We start from the raw sequence: 17964 nt of genomic DNA on the forward strand, positions 1-17964 counted from the left end.
AAACTGGAGTAGTAACACCACCCAAAACTGGTGTAGTAACACCACCTAAAACTGGAGTCGTAACACCACCTAAAACTGGAGTAGTAACACCACCCAAAACTGGAGTAGTAACACCACCCAAAACTGGAGTCGTAACACCACCTAAAACTGGAGTAGTAACACCACCCAAAACTGGAGTAGTAACACCACCTAAAACTGGAGTAGTAACACCACCTAAAACTGGAGTAGTAACACCACCCAAAACTGGAGTAGTAACACCACCCAAAACTGGAGTAGTAACACCACCTAAAACTGGAGTAGTAACACCACCTAAAACTGGAGTCGTTACACCACCCAAAACTGGGGTAGTGACACCACCTAAAACTGGAGTAGTAACACCACCCAAAACTGGAGTAGTAACACCACCTAAAACTGGAGTAGTAACACCACCTAAAACTGGAGTAGTAACACCACCCAAAACTGGAGTAGTAACACCACCCAAAACTGGAGTAGTAACACCACCTAAAACTGGAGTAGTAACACCACCTAAAACTGGAGTAGTAACACCACCTAAAACTGGAGTAGTAACACCACCCAAAACTGGAGTAGTAACACCACCCAAAACTGGAGTAGTAACACCACCTAAAACTGGAGTAGTAACACCACCTAAAACTGGAGTAGTAACACCACCTAAAACTGGGGTAGTAACACCACCTAAAACTGGAGTAGTAACACCACCTAAAACTGGAGTAGTAACACCACCTAAAACTGGAGTAGTAACACCACCCAAAACTGGAGTAGTAACACCACCTAAAACTGGAGTAGTAACACCACCCAAAACTGGAGTAGTAACACCACCTAAAACTGGAGTAGTAACACCACCCAAAACTGGAGTAGTAACACCACCCAAAACTGGAGTAGTAACACCACCTAAAACTGGAGTAGTAACACCACCCAAAACTGGAGTAGTAACACCACCTAAAACTGGAGTAGTAACACCACCTAAAACTGGAGTAGTAACACCACCTAAAACTGGAGTAGTAACACCACCTAAAACTGGAGTAGTAACACCACCCAAAACTGGAGTAGTAACACCACCTAAAACTGGAGTAGTAACACCACCTAAAACTGGAGTAGTAACACCACCCAAAACTGGAGTAGTAACACCACCTAAAACTGGAGTAGTAACACCACCTAAAACTGGAGTAGTAACACCACCTAAAACTGGAGTAGTAACACCCCCAACTCTTCCCTTTACTCCTACAAATCCTCCTATATTATCTACTCATACAATAACTATTCCAACACGTTCAGTTAATACACCTCCTGCAACTTTAATCACCCCACCAATTATTACCGTACCAACTCCTCCTAACACGATAACTATTCCTCCTCATACTTCTAATCCCACTAAACCTCCTACATTATCTCCTCCAACAGCAGTTCCTACGCATGTCAATACCTGTACAATTCTTTTAAGTGAATAAACTTTTGATTACACGAGTTTCTAACCTTAACCTGTAATCAAATAATATAAAAACAGATTCAATAATGAATAGGAATTTGCTATCTAAGGTTGGTTTAAAATTTTATTAAGACATAAATAAATTGAAAAAGAATATGCAACTGGTTACCACCTTTCATCTAATGAATAACCATCTGATTACTTAGCTCATGGAGACAGAGTTCTTTCATTCTTTGTAATTGGAAGTACCTTACATTTCCCTACTTATAATAACGCAGTTAAAACTGAAACTAATAAATATGAAAATATTTAATTCACTGAATAGGAAGTTGGCAGATGGTTACTCGTCTACCACGCTTATTCTCCTGTTCTTAAGAGAGTTTTCGGATTTACCTAATTCTAAGGAAGAGATCCTTAAGCTTTTGTATAAAATGATATTCATCACTAATTCTCCAATATATACACACTACTTGTCGGACAGAGTTTTAAATACAAAAACTTCCCTGGTAAAATTAATTCACTTGCATTATATGTTGGCTAAGGACATTATCATGAATCTCCAAACAGTTAGTAATCTTGTAATGGAATTGATGTCCACCCTCCGTCAGAACCATCGACTGTTCCAACTGATAATCAAACCTAACCATCAACAACTCCTGTCGTTACTAAACCTACAATAACTCCTACTGAACCCCATATTCCAACACCTCCAGTAGATGTTTTATGTTTTAAAGATATAGTTGTAGTCTAAAAAGTCTTTGAATATGATGATGTTTAATATATTAAATAAAAAACTGATGATAAATTTTAAGTAAAAAATAATGTTAGTAAAATCTACTCCTCTTAATTCAAATAAGTTTCTGACTTCGGTTATTCAGTATAAGGATACTTCAAGATAGATACTTTCTAAAGTACAGAATGGTCTACTGGTTTCCATTTGACCTCAAATAAAATCTTCACTGATTTTAAAAACCCTGGAGACCGTGTATTATCATTCTTTTTAATTGGAAATATCATGCACTTCTCTACATATGATAACAATACAAAAAACTTCAACTTGTACCATAATATCTAAACAGAAATATGTGATGAAGGTAGATGGATCTATATATATTTCGGATATTCTTTCAGATTATAAAAAGCTTACATTTTCACCCACATAGAAAGAAAAGAACCTGTCTATAAAGAGTTGCTAAATATTTCGCACTCGTATTCTGATTACTATGAAATCTTTGTTGGATAAAGTTCTGATTATCATAAATTCCCAGGTGAAGCTAGAGAAGTTATTTTTATGACTTATGATTGTGCCTATTATGAAACTGGATTTGTATTCAAAATACCTCCTTCTCAATAAGTTCCTCTTGAACCAGTTTAATTAATTTAAGTTAAATAAAATCATAGCAATAATATCATGCATTTAAGATCTAAATGTCCTAAATAAAAGAAATTCTTAAGCTTGTGATATTCTCTAAATAAATGAATATTATTTTTTACATTAAAATAAATATCATATATATAAATATATATATAAATATATATATATATATATATATATATATATATATATATATATATATATTTCATATTTTTTTATTGAAATATTTGTTTTTAAACTTTTTAATATTAAATTTATTTAAAATATATTCTCATATAATCAAAAAATTTAAATTTACACATTTAAATTTTATTGTCTTATCCAATTTTTTAAAAAATAAATTGTATAATTTACATTAAATTTTTTATAATCAAATTTTTCTTAATATAGATAAAGAAAAAAAAAATTAAATGATTTTAATTTCTAAAATTTAAAAAAAATTAAAAACAAGTGATATATTATTTTAAAAATCTCATAATAATATAAAAGGACACTATATATTTTTTCTTTGATTTATTTATTTTGTGTATTAATATAATTTTTAAAAAAATATGTACAAATAATAATTAAAGTTCATATATTTGATATATTAATTAAATTATATTTATTATAAAATAAAAATTAATTTAAATTATATGTAAAAAATTAATATTTTTAATAATAAAAAAATATTATGCTTTTTTAAAAAATATTTAAATTAATATTTAATATGTCAATAAAAATGGAATTATAATAAATATTAATTTTATAATAAACTTAATTTATTTTAAAATTTTAAAATAAAACTTTAATTTTTTAAAATATAATATAAAAATAAATAATATAGGGTTGGAAATAAAAATAATAATTATATAGGCAATTTAAAATTTAAGATAATAACAAAACAAAAATTATTAACGATCGTGTACAAAATTTAATTATTATAGGTAAATAAAATATAGACAAAAAATATTTATTTAAACATTCTAATATTATTTAAAATATAATAATATATTATTATTTTTTTAATTAAAAACATACTGTTATATATTTTTTTTTACTTTTTATTTTGTTAATAAAATATTCTGTACATTTAATATTATTTTATAATTAATTTATTTAAAAATATATATTCATTTAATATAAAAGTGATAATATTTATATTATTAAATGCTTATATAAGAAAAAAACAATTTATGATTGATAAATATAATTGTATTAAAAGTTAAAATAATTTAAAAATAATATATTTTTAAATTCAAAATTTTTGTTTTTCTTTTAATAAAATATAAAATATATTTTTTTATTAAAAAAAACTATAATTTACAAAATTTTTAAAATATTATAAATTTATTATTTAAATTCTACTTTTATTTATAAAATCTAAAAATCTTTTAAACTTTTTTTTTATTATATGTAGATTTAAAAAATTTAGAAAATCTAAGAATCTTTTAAACTTTTTTTTTTATTATATGTAGTTTTAAACAATAAAAAATATTTATTATTAATAAACACTTTTCTCAATAACAGAAATTATTTATTTTCTAAACATAAATTAAAATAATAATTGTATATATTAATTAATTAAATTATATATTATTAAAAATATTAAATTATAATTACTTATATACTATAAAACAAATAATTTATTAAATAAAAAATATCCTAATTATTTATAATAAATAATTAAAAAATAAAAAAGATTATAATTTTAATTTACATCATAAATATATAAATATAAAATTTTTATATAACATATTCTATTTAAAGCCTATATTATAAAATTAAAAAAAATATATTGCATTAAAATCGATATAAATAATAAAGTTTATTTCTGTAATTTTTTTAAAAAAATTACAGAAAATAAAAAATATAATTAAAAATAATATTTTTAATAAAATAATTAATTTTTTATTAAATATATAATTTAAATATTTTACCATTTGTATTGATATTTTTATTTATAGATTTATTAATTAATAGGAAAATTTTTTTCTTTTAATACTTTTTTTTAAAACAAAATACAAAAAAATAAAAATAAATCAGAAATGAACATTACAGGTAAAATCATATTTACAAATATATAAATTACTTAAAATAAAATACTAATAAAAAAAAGGAGGAGGACTTACCCATGTTAAGTTGAAAAACATAAAATCTTATTTATATTTATTTTTATAAAAATAGAACTTATGTATCTGATGAAATGAAAGTATTTAGAGGAGGTATAAAAATTCTTTTTGAAATAATAATAAATAAGATATTTTTTTTTTTTGATATAAATTAATAGGATTAAGACATATTCCTTTAAATTAAGATCATCTTGTATAGGGAAGCAGAGTTTCACTTAGAAATTATCATGATCATATGAGTTATGAAAGAGTATTATTAAAAAAAAATGAATATTACTATTTTCTTTTTAAATAGGGTTTTATATAACATTCAAGATCTCCAAACAATTAATTGATTAATTACCACTTTTTATTCGGAGGATTTAGAACTTATATCCTTTAAAGATTTTTAGTATAAACAATTTATAGACGAAACGTTAGAATTTTCTGGTTCCCTGTACTTTTAGGATATACATGTAAAATATATTTATTTTTTTATTTTTAAATATTTACTTTTTCGTTTTTTTAAGTTTGCTGTGTTACTATGAGAATGTATGATAATGCATGCTACGATTATTTCTATTTCTCAGATTGAAGAAAATTATTTTTTTAATAAAAATAATAATATTAGAATAAGAGATATGAAAATAATAAATCCTTATTTTATTTTTATTTTTTCTTATAGATAATAAAGGCATTAAATAAAAAAAATTAAATCAAATTCAAAAGTTAATTTAATTCATTATTTTATAAATTTATAATATTTAAAAAATTTAATAAAATATATAATATTCACATGAAAATAATAATGATTCACCAATTTATTTTTATATAAATAATAAACCGAATATTTATTTAAAAATTAAAAAAATAATAAAATAAATTTTTAAATATTAATTTAATCCTATTTTTATTTTTCTTAGCTATTATCTTCAAAAATTTATTTTCTTGCTTCTTATTACAACTTTGCCTTTTATTAATCATTTAACTTCGACAATTGTTAATGCTTTTATTTAAGAGATCCTCTAATACGAGAAGGGAAAAATTTAAAAATACTTTTGATTCTATTTCCTATATAATTTTGTTTGGAATGAATGGCGAAAATTGAAAATAACATAATCAAATAGTATTAGTAAAAATAACATATCCATATACTTTATATTGATAAAGTCTTCTTTCGTGCATTTTTTCAATAACTTTAACACTATTTGAACATTTAATAAACTTATTCATAAGAGTATAATTTTTTTTATATTATTTTTTATAAAAAAATAATATGTATTTATTATTAATTAATTCATTTCTTTATAAATATTTAATTTTTTAAAAAGAATCATCTGAAAAAAATATTTTGTTGCAACTCCTATTCCATAAATTTGCATTTTACCATAAACCTTACATTATTTACATTCAATAAAATCCATAATATTATTATATTATGTAAATTTTATTAATATTATTATTTTATTTTTTTCTAAGTATTTTAAAAGAAAAATTATTTCTTTAAAATCGACAAAAAAAAATTATTCTTAAAATAGAGAATCGCATTAGCTAAAAAAAAAGTTGTTCATGAAATTTTCTTGTTTTATATTATTCTGTATATTGCTCAGCAATTTAACTATTAATGATAACATGTAAACCATTCATTATATTAAAAAATGTTTTTTCTTCTTTACAAAAATTATTAATTGCTCCTTTTATATTATTGCTTTTTAAATATTAAAGTAAAAATGACTGAAAAATTTTACTTCATAAATTAATTTCCATATATTACGATCTTAATATCCTGTGTATCCTTCAATATTATATTTCGAATCGACATAAAACATTAGTCATTTTTGAATTATTTATCCCTCCAATGCATCCATCTTTATCATTTACATCATATTCAATATCTGTAATGTTCAAATTTTTAGTTTAATTTACTACAAATAAAATGAAACACATAAAATATATTCAACTATTTATATATTTTTCTCGTCACATCTACATATTGAACAATCTTTGCTTTTACAGATGCCTTCTACATCAAAAAATTAACATTAAGAGTCTAAGTATACTTTAAAAGTTCTGAAAATTTTGTGTATTTTTTTTATACTGATAATTAATCTAAAATTCATTTATTTTATTATTTGTGTTTATAATCTATTAAGTTTTACCAAAATAGACATCTATTTTTATTCTAATTTAAATTGGCATTAATTCTTTTTTTTATTTTATTTTTTTAAAAGAAATAATATTATTTACATTTTTAGTATTAAAATATAAGTAAAAATATATTTTTATGTATATTATATAATATAAAAATGAAGATTAAATAGGCTAAAAGGCTAATAAACCAAAGAAAAATTAACTTAATTTAAATATTTTATTTATTGTAACATTTTTTTATTGTGATATATTAATGATAATTTAATCTTTATTTATTAATAAATAAAAAAAATAATTAAAATTTGCAGCAACAAAATTATATAAAAATTTGAGTAATTACTTGTTTTTATGCTTTTTTGTTTCTTTTGTATTTTTTTAAAAAAAACTCAATCAATAAAACAAAGAAAAAATAATATATTTTTTTTATAGAGTTTCTTAAAAAAAATGACAGAAAAATCAGTAAAAACCATTAAAAAATGCTACGAAAATTAATATTATTACACTATCATAATTTTAATCTACTTAACATAATATTCTATTTTAAATAAAATATCAGTGTTATAATTATTATGATGTTTGATGTTATTTATATATTAATTTTTTAGAAGGGATTTTTATATTTTTCATTAATTTTTTTTAAAAACTTAATCTAAAAAAAAATGGAAATATAGATTATTTATGCCTTGTTTATCTTTTATATTATTTTTTTAAAAAAAAAAATTATAAAAACATATAAATGCAAAAATGTAAAATAAAAATAATCATATTTTACATAAATACAATAAATATATTTTAATTTATTAATTATATTTCTTTTAACAAAGTTAAATAAAACGTGTAAAAAATATAATAAAGAAAATTTTTTATAGAACTTTTAAAATATATGTATACGTATTATGATAAAAAAATAAAAGAAAAAAATAAATAAAATAAAAAAGATATCTTAATAAAAAAAATTAAAAATAAAATAAAATTAAAAAAAAATGGCAATCTTAAATTTCATTTCATTTGTCCTAGTAATTGGTTTATCAGCTTTCTCAGTATATTTCGTAAACAAATTCGACAAATCCTCCCAAACAGAAAAACCTTATAGTGAAGAAAGTGTTTGGGTTCTCAACGATTCAAACTTTGACGATTTTGTAAAATCTCACGATTATGTTCTTGCTGAATTTTATGCCCCCTGGTGTGGTCATTGCAAATAATTAGCACCAGAATACGCTAAAGCAGCCTATTAATTAGAATTTAATCCCTAAAATAAAATATATTTAGCCAAAATTGACGCCACTTAGAACCCAAGCATCACACAAAGATTCCAAATATAAGGCTATCCTACCTTAAAATACTTCTCTAATGGAAATTTAGAATAACCTAAAGACTACAATGGTGGTAGAACTGCTTAAGAAATCATCTCTTGGGTTACTAAGAAATCAGGACCTCCTTCTTAATTATTAAAAGACAAATAAGAACTTGATAATTTCATATCTAGTTCTTAAGTATCTGTTGTATATTTTGGTAAAAAAATAAATTTTATATATTTATTTATTATTATAAAAAATTAGGAAATAGCGAAACTGAATAAGATTATTTAATATTTTAAGAATTAGCTTAATCTTTAGAATCAGTCCAATTCGGTCATGTATTAAACTCTCAATTAAAAAAAGAAGAAAAAGCCCAAAAAGTAGTTTTATACAAATAGTTTGACGAAAAAAGGAATGATTTTTCTGAAAAAGATTTAAGTGTAAAATCTTTAACTGACTTTATTTAAAAAAATGATACTCCTTTGTTATTACCTTTTAATAATAAAGCCATCGAAAAAATATTTGAAAAACACGAACCTGCAATAATTATATTTATAGCAGATAATGACGATTCTAAGCAAGCCGAGTAACTTTTTGGATAACTCGCTTAAAAATAAAAGAAAGAAATTCAATTTATAATAACAAAATTTGACGATGGATAGGGTTACTATGACCGTTTAGCTGAATACTTAGGTGTAGACAATACCAAAAATCCCAGTTTGATGATAGTTTAAGGCAATAAGAGCAATGAAGAATTAGCCAGATATAAATTTGAAGAAAAATTCACCGAAAAAGAAATCTTAAATTTCATTCAAAACTTCAAAAACGGTAAATTATAAAGATTCTTGAAAAGTTAAGATATTCCAGAACCCAATCCTGAAGAAAAAGTAGTCACCTTAGTCGGAAAAAACTTTAAATAAGTTGTTTTAGATGGTAAATAAGATGTTCTTGTCGAATTCTATGCCCCATGGTGTGGACATTGCAAGGCTTTGGCCCCTAAATACGAAAGTATAGCCAAATAATTGGCCCATAATAAAAATTTGATTATCGCAAAAGTAGATTCTACATCTAATGATATACCCGGTATCGTTATTTAGAGTTTCCCTACAATTAAATTCTTTAAAAATTCAAGTAAAGATACTCCTATAGATTATGACGGAAAAAGAGAAGAATAAGATTTCTTAGATTGGTTAGAAAAAAATGTTAGGTATTTATTTTTAATTAATAATTAAATATATATATGTATTTTTTAAATAGCTATCCTTGGGAACAACCAAGATAATAAGTTAATGAATAATAAGAATAAGTTAATGAATAGGAAGAATAAGCTAAAAAATAATAAGAAAAAAATAAATAATAAGAATAAGAAAAAGAAAAAGAAAAAGCTAAATAATAAGAATAAGAAAAAGCTAAATAAGAATAAGAAAAAGCTAAATAATAAGAATAAGAAAAGGCTAAATAAGAATAAGAAAAAGCTAAATAATAATAAGAAAAAGAAAAAGCTAAATAATAAGAATAAGAAAATAATAATAATAATAAACAAAACAAAAATAAGAAAAATAATAATAAAAATAAGAAGAGTAAAAAGGAAATAAAAGTTAAAATAAATCAAATTAAAAATGATTAATAATAATTAATTTTTTAATTAGAAATTAAAATATTTAATTGTTATATATTTATTTTATTTTTTTATTAAATTAGAAAATTAATTTAAATATAAAAATATATACATGTATATTTTAATTTTTATTACATTATTTATATTTATTAATATAAACACTTATATATCAATATATATTTTTTTTTAAATAATATATGTTTAAATAATTAAAATATACATATGTAATTAGATTAACAAAAAATAATAATAATATAAACTAATAAATTTCTTAAAATATAAATATTTTTAGTTTTGAAAAATTTTAATATCTCAATACTTTAAAAAATTATATTGAAAAAATTTTTGATAAAAACATTATTTCTTAAGAAAAATAACTGCAAATATATTTACTTTTCTTATCTCTTTATAACTTTTCAAATAATTCAATTTTAATAATTAGCCTTTTATTTAAAAAATTCAGAGAAATTCCTATCAAATATGTTCCTGATTTTTATTTTTAAAAGCACTATGGTATTAAACCTAATGAATTAAATTTCTTTAGAGCTTCTTGAACAAAACATATTCAAACTCAAAACTTTTCTTTAATACTCTGGCATATCCAACGAATAATCCATTCTATTATATTTAAAATTTATACGATAAATAATTTGAGTATTTTAACAATATTTATACATTTTTATTATAAGCTAGTATAGACCCAAATTCAAAAAATAAATAATAATATGCTTCTATTCATTTAATTATAGAAAAAGGACCAATTAATGACCTTATATTTACAGTAAATTATAATAAAAAATAGGGTAAAATATTTGATTTAAAAAACAGATTAAAATTTGATAAAATTATAGAAAGATGATAAATATTTTATTATTTTAACAGTTAATAATTGAAATATTATTATAACTAATTACTTAAAATATAATTAATATAATCTTATGATAAATATCATTGATTCATAAAAATTTTTGATAATAAAATATTTATATTTTTTATTAAAAATAAAAAAAGTAAAAATACAAATATACTTATATATATTGATTATTTATTTATATATATTTTTAAAAATTGATTAATAAAATTCATCATAATAAAATTATTTGTATAATTTATTTTTTTGTAATATATTTTTAATTTATTTTAAAATAAATTAATAGGAAAAATATATAATATATATCTATTTATATTACTTTAGAAAAGTATTAAATATAAATTTAATATTTTTTATTAAATAAAAAAATCTAAAAAATAAATATTTTTACTGAAAATGGGTTTTGTATTTTCATCATTATTTGGAAAATTATTTAGTAAAAAAGATATTAGAATTCTTATTTTAGGTTAGTTTTATAAAACATTATAATTTTTTACATTTAATAAATATTATAAAACAAATATAATTTATAGGTTTAGATAATGCCGGAAAAACAACAATTTTAAGTAATCTTAATATATTTTCTTTATTTTATTTAATTTTTTTTTTATAGATAAACTTCATTTAAATGATGTTGTTTAAACAGTTCCCAGTAATTTTTTTTTTATAAATAAATAAACAAAAATAAAAAAGCAATTGGATTTAATGTTGAGACTGTAACTTTTAAAAACTTGAAATTTTAAGTATGGGATTTAGGTGGTTAAAGCGGAATCAGGTAAATATTAAAATATATTTAATTATTTTAAGAATCTTTAATAAATAAAAGACCTTATTGGAGATCATATTATCCAAATACAAATGGAATCATTTATGTAATAGACTCTATTGATAAGGACAGGTTAGATACAACCAAATAAGAGTTACTTTCAATGATATAAGTTTGATAAATATTGTATTTAATATAAGGCATTAAATTTTATTTAAAAAACAAAAAAATTATAAAGGAAGATGAATTGAAAGGAGTACCTTTAATGGTTTTAGCAAATAAATAAGTATTTTTAAAATAATAATATATTTTATTTATGTTTTTATAATATTTAAAAATTAAAAAGGATTTAGCAGGAGCTTTGAGCGAAGAAAAAGTATTTATTAAAAATATTTATTTTTATAAAGATACATTTTCAATAGATTTCTGAATATATGGGACTTTCATAAATTTAAGATAGATAATGGTCTATTTTTAAATGTTCAGCATTTACAGGACATGGATTAAATGAAGGAATGGAATGGTTAGTTAATGTTTTAGAATCATAGAAATGAAATTTAATTTGTTTTTTATTTTTATTATTAAAAATATAAAACTTAGAAAAAATATTTTTTCTTTATTTTTTTTTTTTAAAAAAAAAATATATTTAGGATTTTTTTAATTAAATATATTTTTTAAATAAAATTATAAATATAAAATGGATAATATATATATATATATATATATATTTATATATAATTATATAAGTTTTTATATATATAAATATTTATAAAATTTATATATATATATTTTTATCTTTTATTATATATTCAACAAAGTTTTAATATTTTTAATCTAATATTTATTATTAAAAATAAAAAAAAACTTAATAAAAACAAATATATCCGTAAATAAATATATATAAAAAAAGTTTAACATAAAAAAGCAGAAGAAAAAATAGAATTTCTTCTTTTCGTTTTTCACTTTTTTTTATTTATTTTTATAAAAAAATAAAAAATCCCTCATAGGGCACTAGCTCCTGAAATAATTTCAATTAATTCCATTGTAATTTTGGTTTATCTTGCTCTATTATATTAAAGAGTCAAATTATTTAGAATTTCTCCTGCGTTTTTGGAAGCGTTTTCCATAGCGTTCATTCTCGAAGCTTATTCAGAAGCCGAAGAGTTCAAAAGAGCATTGTAAACACTCGATGCAACATACAATTCATAAAAATAATTTTTTGAATATTCCAAATCAGGTTCAGCAGCTTCATGCTTAGTAACATATTTGAATTAATTAAAGAATGCTGCTCTATTAAGTACTTCCTAATGAATAATCTATTAAGAAATTACGTTTTTGAATCTATTGAAGATAAGAATAATATTATCAAAAGAAGTACTTTAGTTAACTATCTAATGTGCAATAGAAGCTGCAGTAGGGAAATTAATAGGAATAGCAATTCCAGTTATGGCCTATAATAATAAGTCAGGGAAAGGTCTGGTTAAACCAATAGTTCCTTTTTCTCCAATAGAAAAAATTCCATATGAACTCCTATTTAAAGGTACTGTTCTTTTTATATCTCTCACCACTGATGAATTAATGGATCCACATAAACCCCTATCGGATGTAAAAGGGACTAATAAAGTAGTTTTGGGGGTGGTTGTAGATTTTTTTTTTTATACATATGGTTCATTTTCTAATACTCTAGATACACTTCCTAATGCGAAATTACGGCCTTTTTCTAAACGACTTACTTCACTTTTCATTTTTGCGGCAGCTACCATTTTCATGGCTTTGGTGATTTTCTTAATCGAGCCAATAGCTTTCATTCTGATTTTTAGTTGTTTTAAGTTAGCACCGAAGTTCATTTAGGGGGTGAAATAAAGACTTGATGTGGTCAAGTTTTTGAAGGTTTTTCCAAACATTTTTAAACAGGGTTTTTTCTTTCTTTTTTTTTGTATTTTTCTTTTTTTTTCTTTATTTAATATATTATTTATATAAAAAAAAAATTATTTATTTATTTTTTCTTTAAAAATAAAAAAATATTTTTTTTTTATTATTATTATTTTAATTATTAATTTCTTTTTTTATTATTAATTTAAATATATTTTTATTTATATGAAATTTATTTATAAAAAAATAAATTATATTTGTCTTTATTTCATTATAAAGAAAAATCTATTTATTTAATTATTAATTTTAAAATATACATTTTATAAATATAGAAAATATAATTTTTAAAAGTTTAATAATTAACAGTAAAATAAAACATAAAATATATCATATATACTTTAAACAAATATGTATATTAAAAATTATACAAAAATTATTCAAAATGTCTAATTATCTTTAAAATTAAATAAAATAGTATTTTTCTCGTTATAAATATCAAACGAAAGTCTTTTCAAGTAAGTTTTTTTTCTATTTTAATCCATAATTTTTTATAAATCGAAATTTCCTTTAGTAGCGAAAATTCCCCCATACTAATCTTTATGTTAAGAGAATACACTATGTTTAGTCATATTATTCTTACTATTTTTACTTAATTATGATTTTTTCCTAATGTCATTTCTAGCTTATATACTTTATAATAAATATTGTACTTATTTAAGTTTTTAAGATTTTGTTCTATTAGTTTTATACCTTTCATATTTAATAATATTTGTTTTCATTTTCTTAATTAAATTATTATAGTTTAGAACCACATTATTTAAATTATTATGGATAAAATAAATATTCCACACAAATTATTTATCAAATTCTTTTAATAAAATAAAATCTTAATTTTAAAAATTATTTTCACTATCTTTTTTACTATCTTAAGACTTAATAGTTTTTAAATAGTTTTTTGCGGCAAATGCTTTTGTAAAATCTTAATATTATTGGATACTTTTATTACTATTAATACTTTAACTTTTGACAAACTAAGAATATTAATCTTCATCAATTTTTTAAATTTTCAGATTCTTGTTTTGTTTTGGAGTTAAATCTATATTTAAGGCTAAATTTAATGATTAATTCTAGAAGAAATGAATATTATTATCAGGAGATAAAAGTTATTAAGTACTATTATTATGATTATTACTATTAAGATAATTATTATTATTAATATTATCATTTATAATATTGTTATTAATCATATTATTGTTATTTATGATATTATTATCTATATTATTATTAATTATATTATTGTTATTAATGTTATTTTTGTTATTAATATTATTGTTACTATTACTATTATTAGTACTATTATTATTATTGTTATTATTTATATTATTACTTATGTTTTTATATATATATACCTGATCCATATTAGTAAATTAAGTTTTTTTTTAAATGAATTCTATTTAGAATATTATTTATTATAGTAATTACCAATTTTATTTATATAATCGCTTTGAGAAACACTATTTCTTATATATTTACTATCTTTCTTATACCTTACACTTTCATCTGTTTAAGTTCCTTATTCATTTTCACTATCATCAAAATGCTAAGGCTCTTTTACAATTTAATTAATAATCAATGGTGTATTTAAAATTATTGCCTTTTCATCCTCTAAGTTTTAAATTAAATCCATTAAGTCATTTATATTATCAAATGGATTATTATTTAATAAATACTTAATTGCCTAACCTTAAATAATTAACATATCCTAAAAAGTACATTAACTCCTTACCCTTTTTCTTAAATATTTTATATCCCTATACTACTATTACTCTTTAAAAAATTACATTATAATCTTCTTAGTATTCGGTTAATAACTCATATAAGGGCATTTAAAAAACTAATGTTAATAATTATCACATAAATAACAATTAATGCCTAAACCCCTTGAGTTTTTTAATAAATTTAGTTTATCTTTTAGCATAAAATATCTTTCTTTGTCTTCAGGAAAGTCTTCAATTATTTTTATGAAATCTTCTTATTTTAAATAGGCTAATTATACTACGTTTATCGTTTTTGCACTTATTTAAGCTTCACTTTAAGAAATAAAACTTTCTAAACCAAAAATATCCCCTTTATCTAATATTTTTACATTTAATTCTACATTATTTTCCACTTACATATTTTTCTATAATGCAATTTTTCCCTTTAGTACAAAAAAAACCCTATTATTAAACTCATTTTCGTTAAATATGACCTCTTCTGGTCCTAATTTCTTCTCTCTAATCTTTACAGCCAAACAATTCAGGAATTTCTTCGAAAAATTAAGCCTAAACTCTTTCTTTGATAACAACAACTTCCCATACATTTCCATCAAAACCTCTTTCCTTAGCGAACTCGGGCACAAATTCAAGAACTTTTGTCCATCCTCTATATCTACCTATTATTCCATATGCAAATACTCGTAGTATTTCCTAACCTTAATCTGTGTATTATTTGACAAATTCCTCTTTTTCATATGAATACTTAAAGAACTCATTTTTTCTTTAAAATCGTTGGCTTTTATGCTCATTTCTTGGAAAATATTCCCTATCTTATTAAAAGTATATGCAAATACCCCACAAGCTATAAAAGTGACAAAAATAACATAGATTCTCTCAAAAGTGCTCACCGGGTATATATCTCCAAAACCCAAAGTACTCATAGTGACTACTGCCCAATAAACTGATGTTACATATTGTGAGAAAATACTAAGGTTTTCTTATTTAAATTTCGTAATCCAGGTTTCCGTATTTGGGTCTGTGTTTTTCTATATTACATGAATAAAATAAAAAAAACAGCCACAAATATGTGCTATATATAATATTTAGAAAATTAATTTTAATAAATTGTATATGCCCGCTTTATCATTTTTTATATTAACTAATTCTTCAAAATCGTTTACTATTTGCATTATTTTGCTTGTTCGGAAAAGTAGGACAATTTATAAATAAGGAACAATTAATATTTAACAAATAAATACAGGAATTATAATTAGAATATCTCTTAATAGATAATGTTTAATATAGTTTTTTATTATTTTTTCCCGATTTATTTAAATTATACCTTTTTAGTAAAAAGCAGTATTACATGTAATTATTAAATCTAAAAAAATAAAATAAAAGCAAATTCTGTTTATTGTTTCTGTTATTTCAAAAAACCAAGTATGTTATAAATTAAAAGAAACACTAATTGGTATATAGAAAATTATAAAAACTTATTAAATTAAAACAATAATGTCCCATATTATTTTAGTTATAGAATCTGGATATAAAACCTATATTTTCCTATTCAATATATCTCCTATAAAATTTTTAATAATAGATTTTTTCTTTTCTTTTTTTTCTTAAGAAAAATATTTATAGACCACTTTTTTAAATTAATAAAATTTAAAATATAAAATACTCGGCTTATCATAAATAAACATACCCTACATTTAAAATTCTTTATAATCAAAAGCTTAATCATTAATTAAATTAAAGTATTTTTTTTGCATATATCTAAATTTATATTTCATAGAAAGTTCCAAAATATTGATTGTAAATTTTCTTACCAAAGTAAGAATTAAAAGTGAATTTTTTTTCCAAAAACCTTAAAAACCAATTTTATTTTCATTTTAAATAGTTGTTTCTTTATTTAAATTCAATTAAAATTCATCTTTTTTTTGATGTGATAAACTGTTTTTTACATATTATGATTTATTCGAATAGAGTGTTTATTTTTACATAGTTTCCTTATCTATTACACTACTTATGTTTGGAGACATTATTTGATCAACATCTTCATATAATTTATCTCTTATTTTATCAATTTCGTATTTGAAATCTTCTTATTAAAAATGGGGTCCTAAAGCAATTTAGGAATTACTTTTTTAAAATTATTATTTGTTAGTATTTTTTATATTGAATACACTATAGTTATTTTCGAAATATTAATTACTTGCATTCATTAATTTTTTTTATTTAATTTTATATGTAAATAAAAAATCGTTTAAATAAATAAATAATTGGAAAGTAATTATTTGTTTTTTAAAATAAATGAATAAATGAAAAATATTAAAAATAAAAAATAAAAAAAAACAATGTATAAATTTTTATATAGATATATATTTATATATATATATACATTTTATTTATGTATATATACTATTCTTTTTTCAAATAATATTTTTTAATTCTTAAATTTCATCAATTTTAATTTCATATTAAGAATGAACGTTTTATATTTGTTCAAGTAATTATAAAATCTCATTCTCATTATCGCATTCGTTTGTAACTAATTTTAGTTATTCTAATTATTATTTTAAACTTTCGGCCTCATTTTCATATTAATTAATTCTCTGTTATATTTCTTCTTTATTAATATTATTATTTCTACTTAATTATTATTTTATTTCTTCTTTTTTTCCCTACAAAGAGTTATTTTTTATTTCGTTTTCCAATTAAA

The 17964-nt window shown here is 20.7% G+C and overlaps 4 protein-coding genes across 4 annotated transcripts, besides 32 other annotated features; 2 read left to right on the top strand and 2 right to left on the bottom strand. All coding sequences in view use genetic code 6, as the record gives it.

Annotated features, from left to right (window-relative positions):
- Nucleotides 1–1219: a microsatellite.
- Nucleotides 1220–2948: 1729 nt separating this feature from the next.
- Nucleotides 2949–3023: a microsatellite.
- A 537-nt stretch (nucleotides 3024–3560) lies between these two features.
- Nucleotides 3561–3621: a microsatellite.
- Nucleotides 3566–3633: a microsatellite.
- Nucleotides 3634–4170: 537 nt separating this feature from the next.
- Nucleotides 4171–4283: a microsatellite.
- A 388-nt stretch (nucleotides 4284–4671) lies between these two features.
- Nucleotides 4672–4726: a microsatellite.
- Nucleotides 4727–4846: 120 nt separating this feature from the next.
- IMG5_094500 (hypothetical protein) lies at nucleotides 4847–5504 on the top strand (the record flags this gene model as incomplete). The annotated part of the gene is made up of 4 exons (XM_004035592.1): nucleotides 4847–4859; nucleotides 5089–5180; nucleotides 5226–5385; nucleotides 5440–5504. The coding sequence occupies 4 exons, from the start codon at nucleotides 4847–4849 to the stop codon at nucleotides 5502–5504; spliced, it is 330 nt and encodes a 109-aa protein (XP_004035640.1).
- Nucleotides 5393–5434: a microsatellite.
- A 2457-nt stretch (nucleotides 5505–7961) lies between the features above and the next one.
- Nucleotides 7962–7997: a microsatellite.
- An 8-nt stretch (nucleotides 7998–8005) lies between these two features.
- Nucleotides 8006–8045: a microsatellite.
- On the top strand, nucleotides 8044–10050 carry IMG5_094510 (prolyl 4- beta polypeptide, putative; the record flags this gene model as incomplete). The annotated part of the gene is made up of 3 exons (XM_004035593.1): nucleotides 8044–8572; nucleotides 8620–9565; nucleotides 9616–10050. Coding segments are annotated over 3 exons (1910 nt in total), but the record flags the coding sequence as incomplete, so codon positions are not given.
- Nucleotides 9639–9675: a microsatellite.
- Nucleotides 9639–9725: a microsatellite.
- Nucleotides 9651–9810: a microsatellite.
- Nucleotides 9678–9788: a microsatellite.
- Nucleotides 9690–9880: a microsatellite.
- Nucleotides 9691–9936: a microsatellite.
- Nucleotides 9692–9757: a microsatellite.
- Nucleotides 9696–9894: a microsatellite.
- Nucleotides 9711–9860: a microsatellite.
- Nucleotides 9714–9854: a microsatellite.
- Nucleotides 9735–9894: a microsatellite.
- Nucleotides 9863–9933: a microsatellite.
- Nucleotides 9887–9928: a microsatellite.
- A 1839-nt stretch (nucleotides 10051–11889) lies between the features above and the next one.
- Nucleotides 11890–11926: a microsatellite.
- A 391-nt stretch (nucleotides 11927–12317) lies between these two features.
- Nucleotides 12318–12402: a microsatellite.
- Nucleotides 12403–12614: 212 nt separating this feature from the next.
- IMG5_094520 (ATP synthase gamma subunit, putative) lies at nucleotides 12615–13517 on the bottom strand (the record flags this gene model as incomplete). Its single annotated transcript, XM_004035594.1, has 1 exon — nucleotides 12615–13517. One exon carries the CDS (start codon nucleotides 13515–13517, stop codon nucleotides 12615–12617), a length of 903 nt encoding a protein of 300 aa, XP_004035642.1.
- A 1131-nt stretch (nucleotides 13518–14648) lies between these two features.
- Nucleotides 14649–14876: a microsatellite.
- Nucleotides 14660–14861: a microsatellite.
- Nucleotides 14660–14890: a microsatellite.
- Nucleotides 14717–14810: a microsatellite.
- Nucleotides 14729–16432, bottom strand: IMG5_094530 (cation channel family protein, putative; the record flags this gene model as incomplete). The annotated part of the gene is made up of 1 exon (XM_004035595.1): nucleotides 14729–16432. One exon carries the CDS (start codon nucleotides 16430–16432, stop codon nucleotides 14729–14731), a length of 1704 nt encoding a protein of 567 aa, XP_004035643.1.
- Nucleotides 14732–14890: a microsatellite.
- Nucleotides 14762–14870: a microsatellite.
- A 1170-nt stretch (nucleotides 16433–17602) lies between the features above and the next one.
- Nucleotides 17603–17648: a microsatellite.
- A 215-nt stretch (nucleotides 17649–17863) lies between these two features.
- Nucleotides 17864–17920: a microsatellite.
- Nucleotides 17921–17964: the final 44 nt, after the last annotated feature.

The sequence above is a fragment of the Ichthyophthirius multifiliis genome, assembly GCF_000220395.1.
Source record: "Ichthyophthirius multifiliis unplaced genomic scaffold scaff_1120509250762, whole genome shotgun sequence".
Classification (NCBI taxonomy): Eukaryota; Ciliophora; class Oligohymenophorea; order Hymenostomatida; genus Ichthyophthirius; species Ichthyophthirius multifiliis.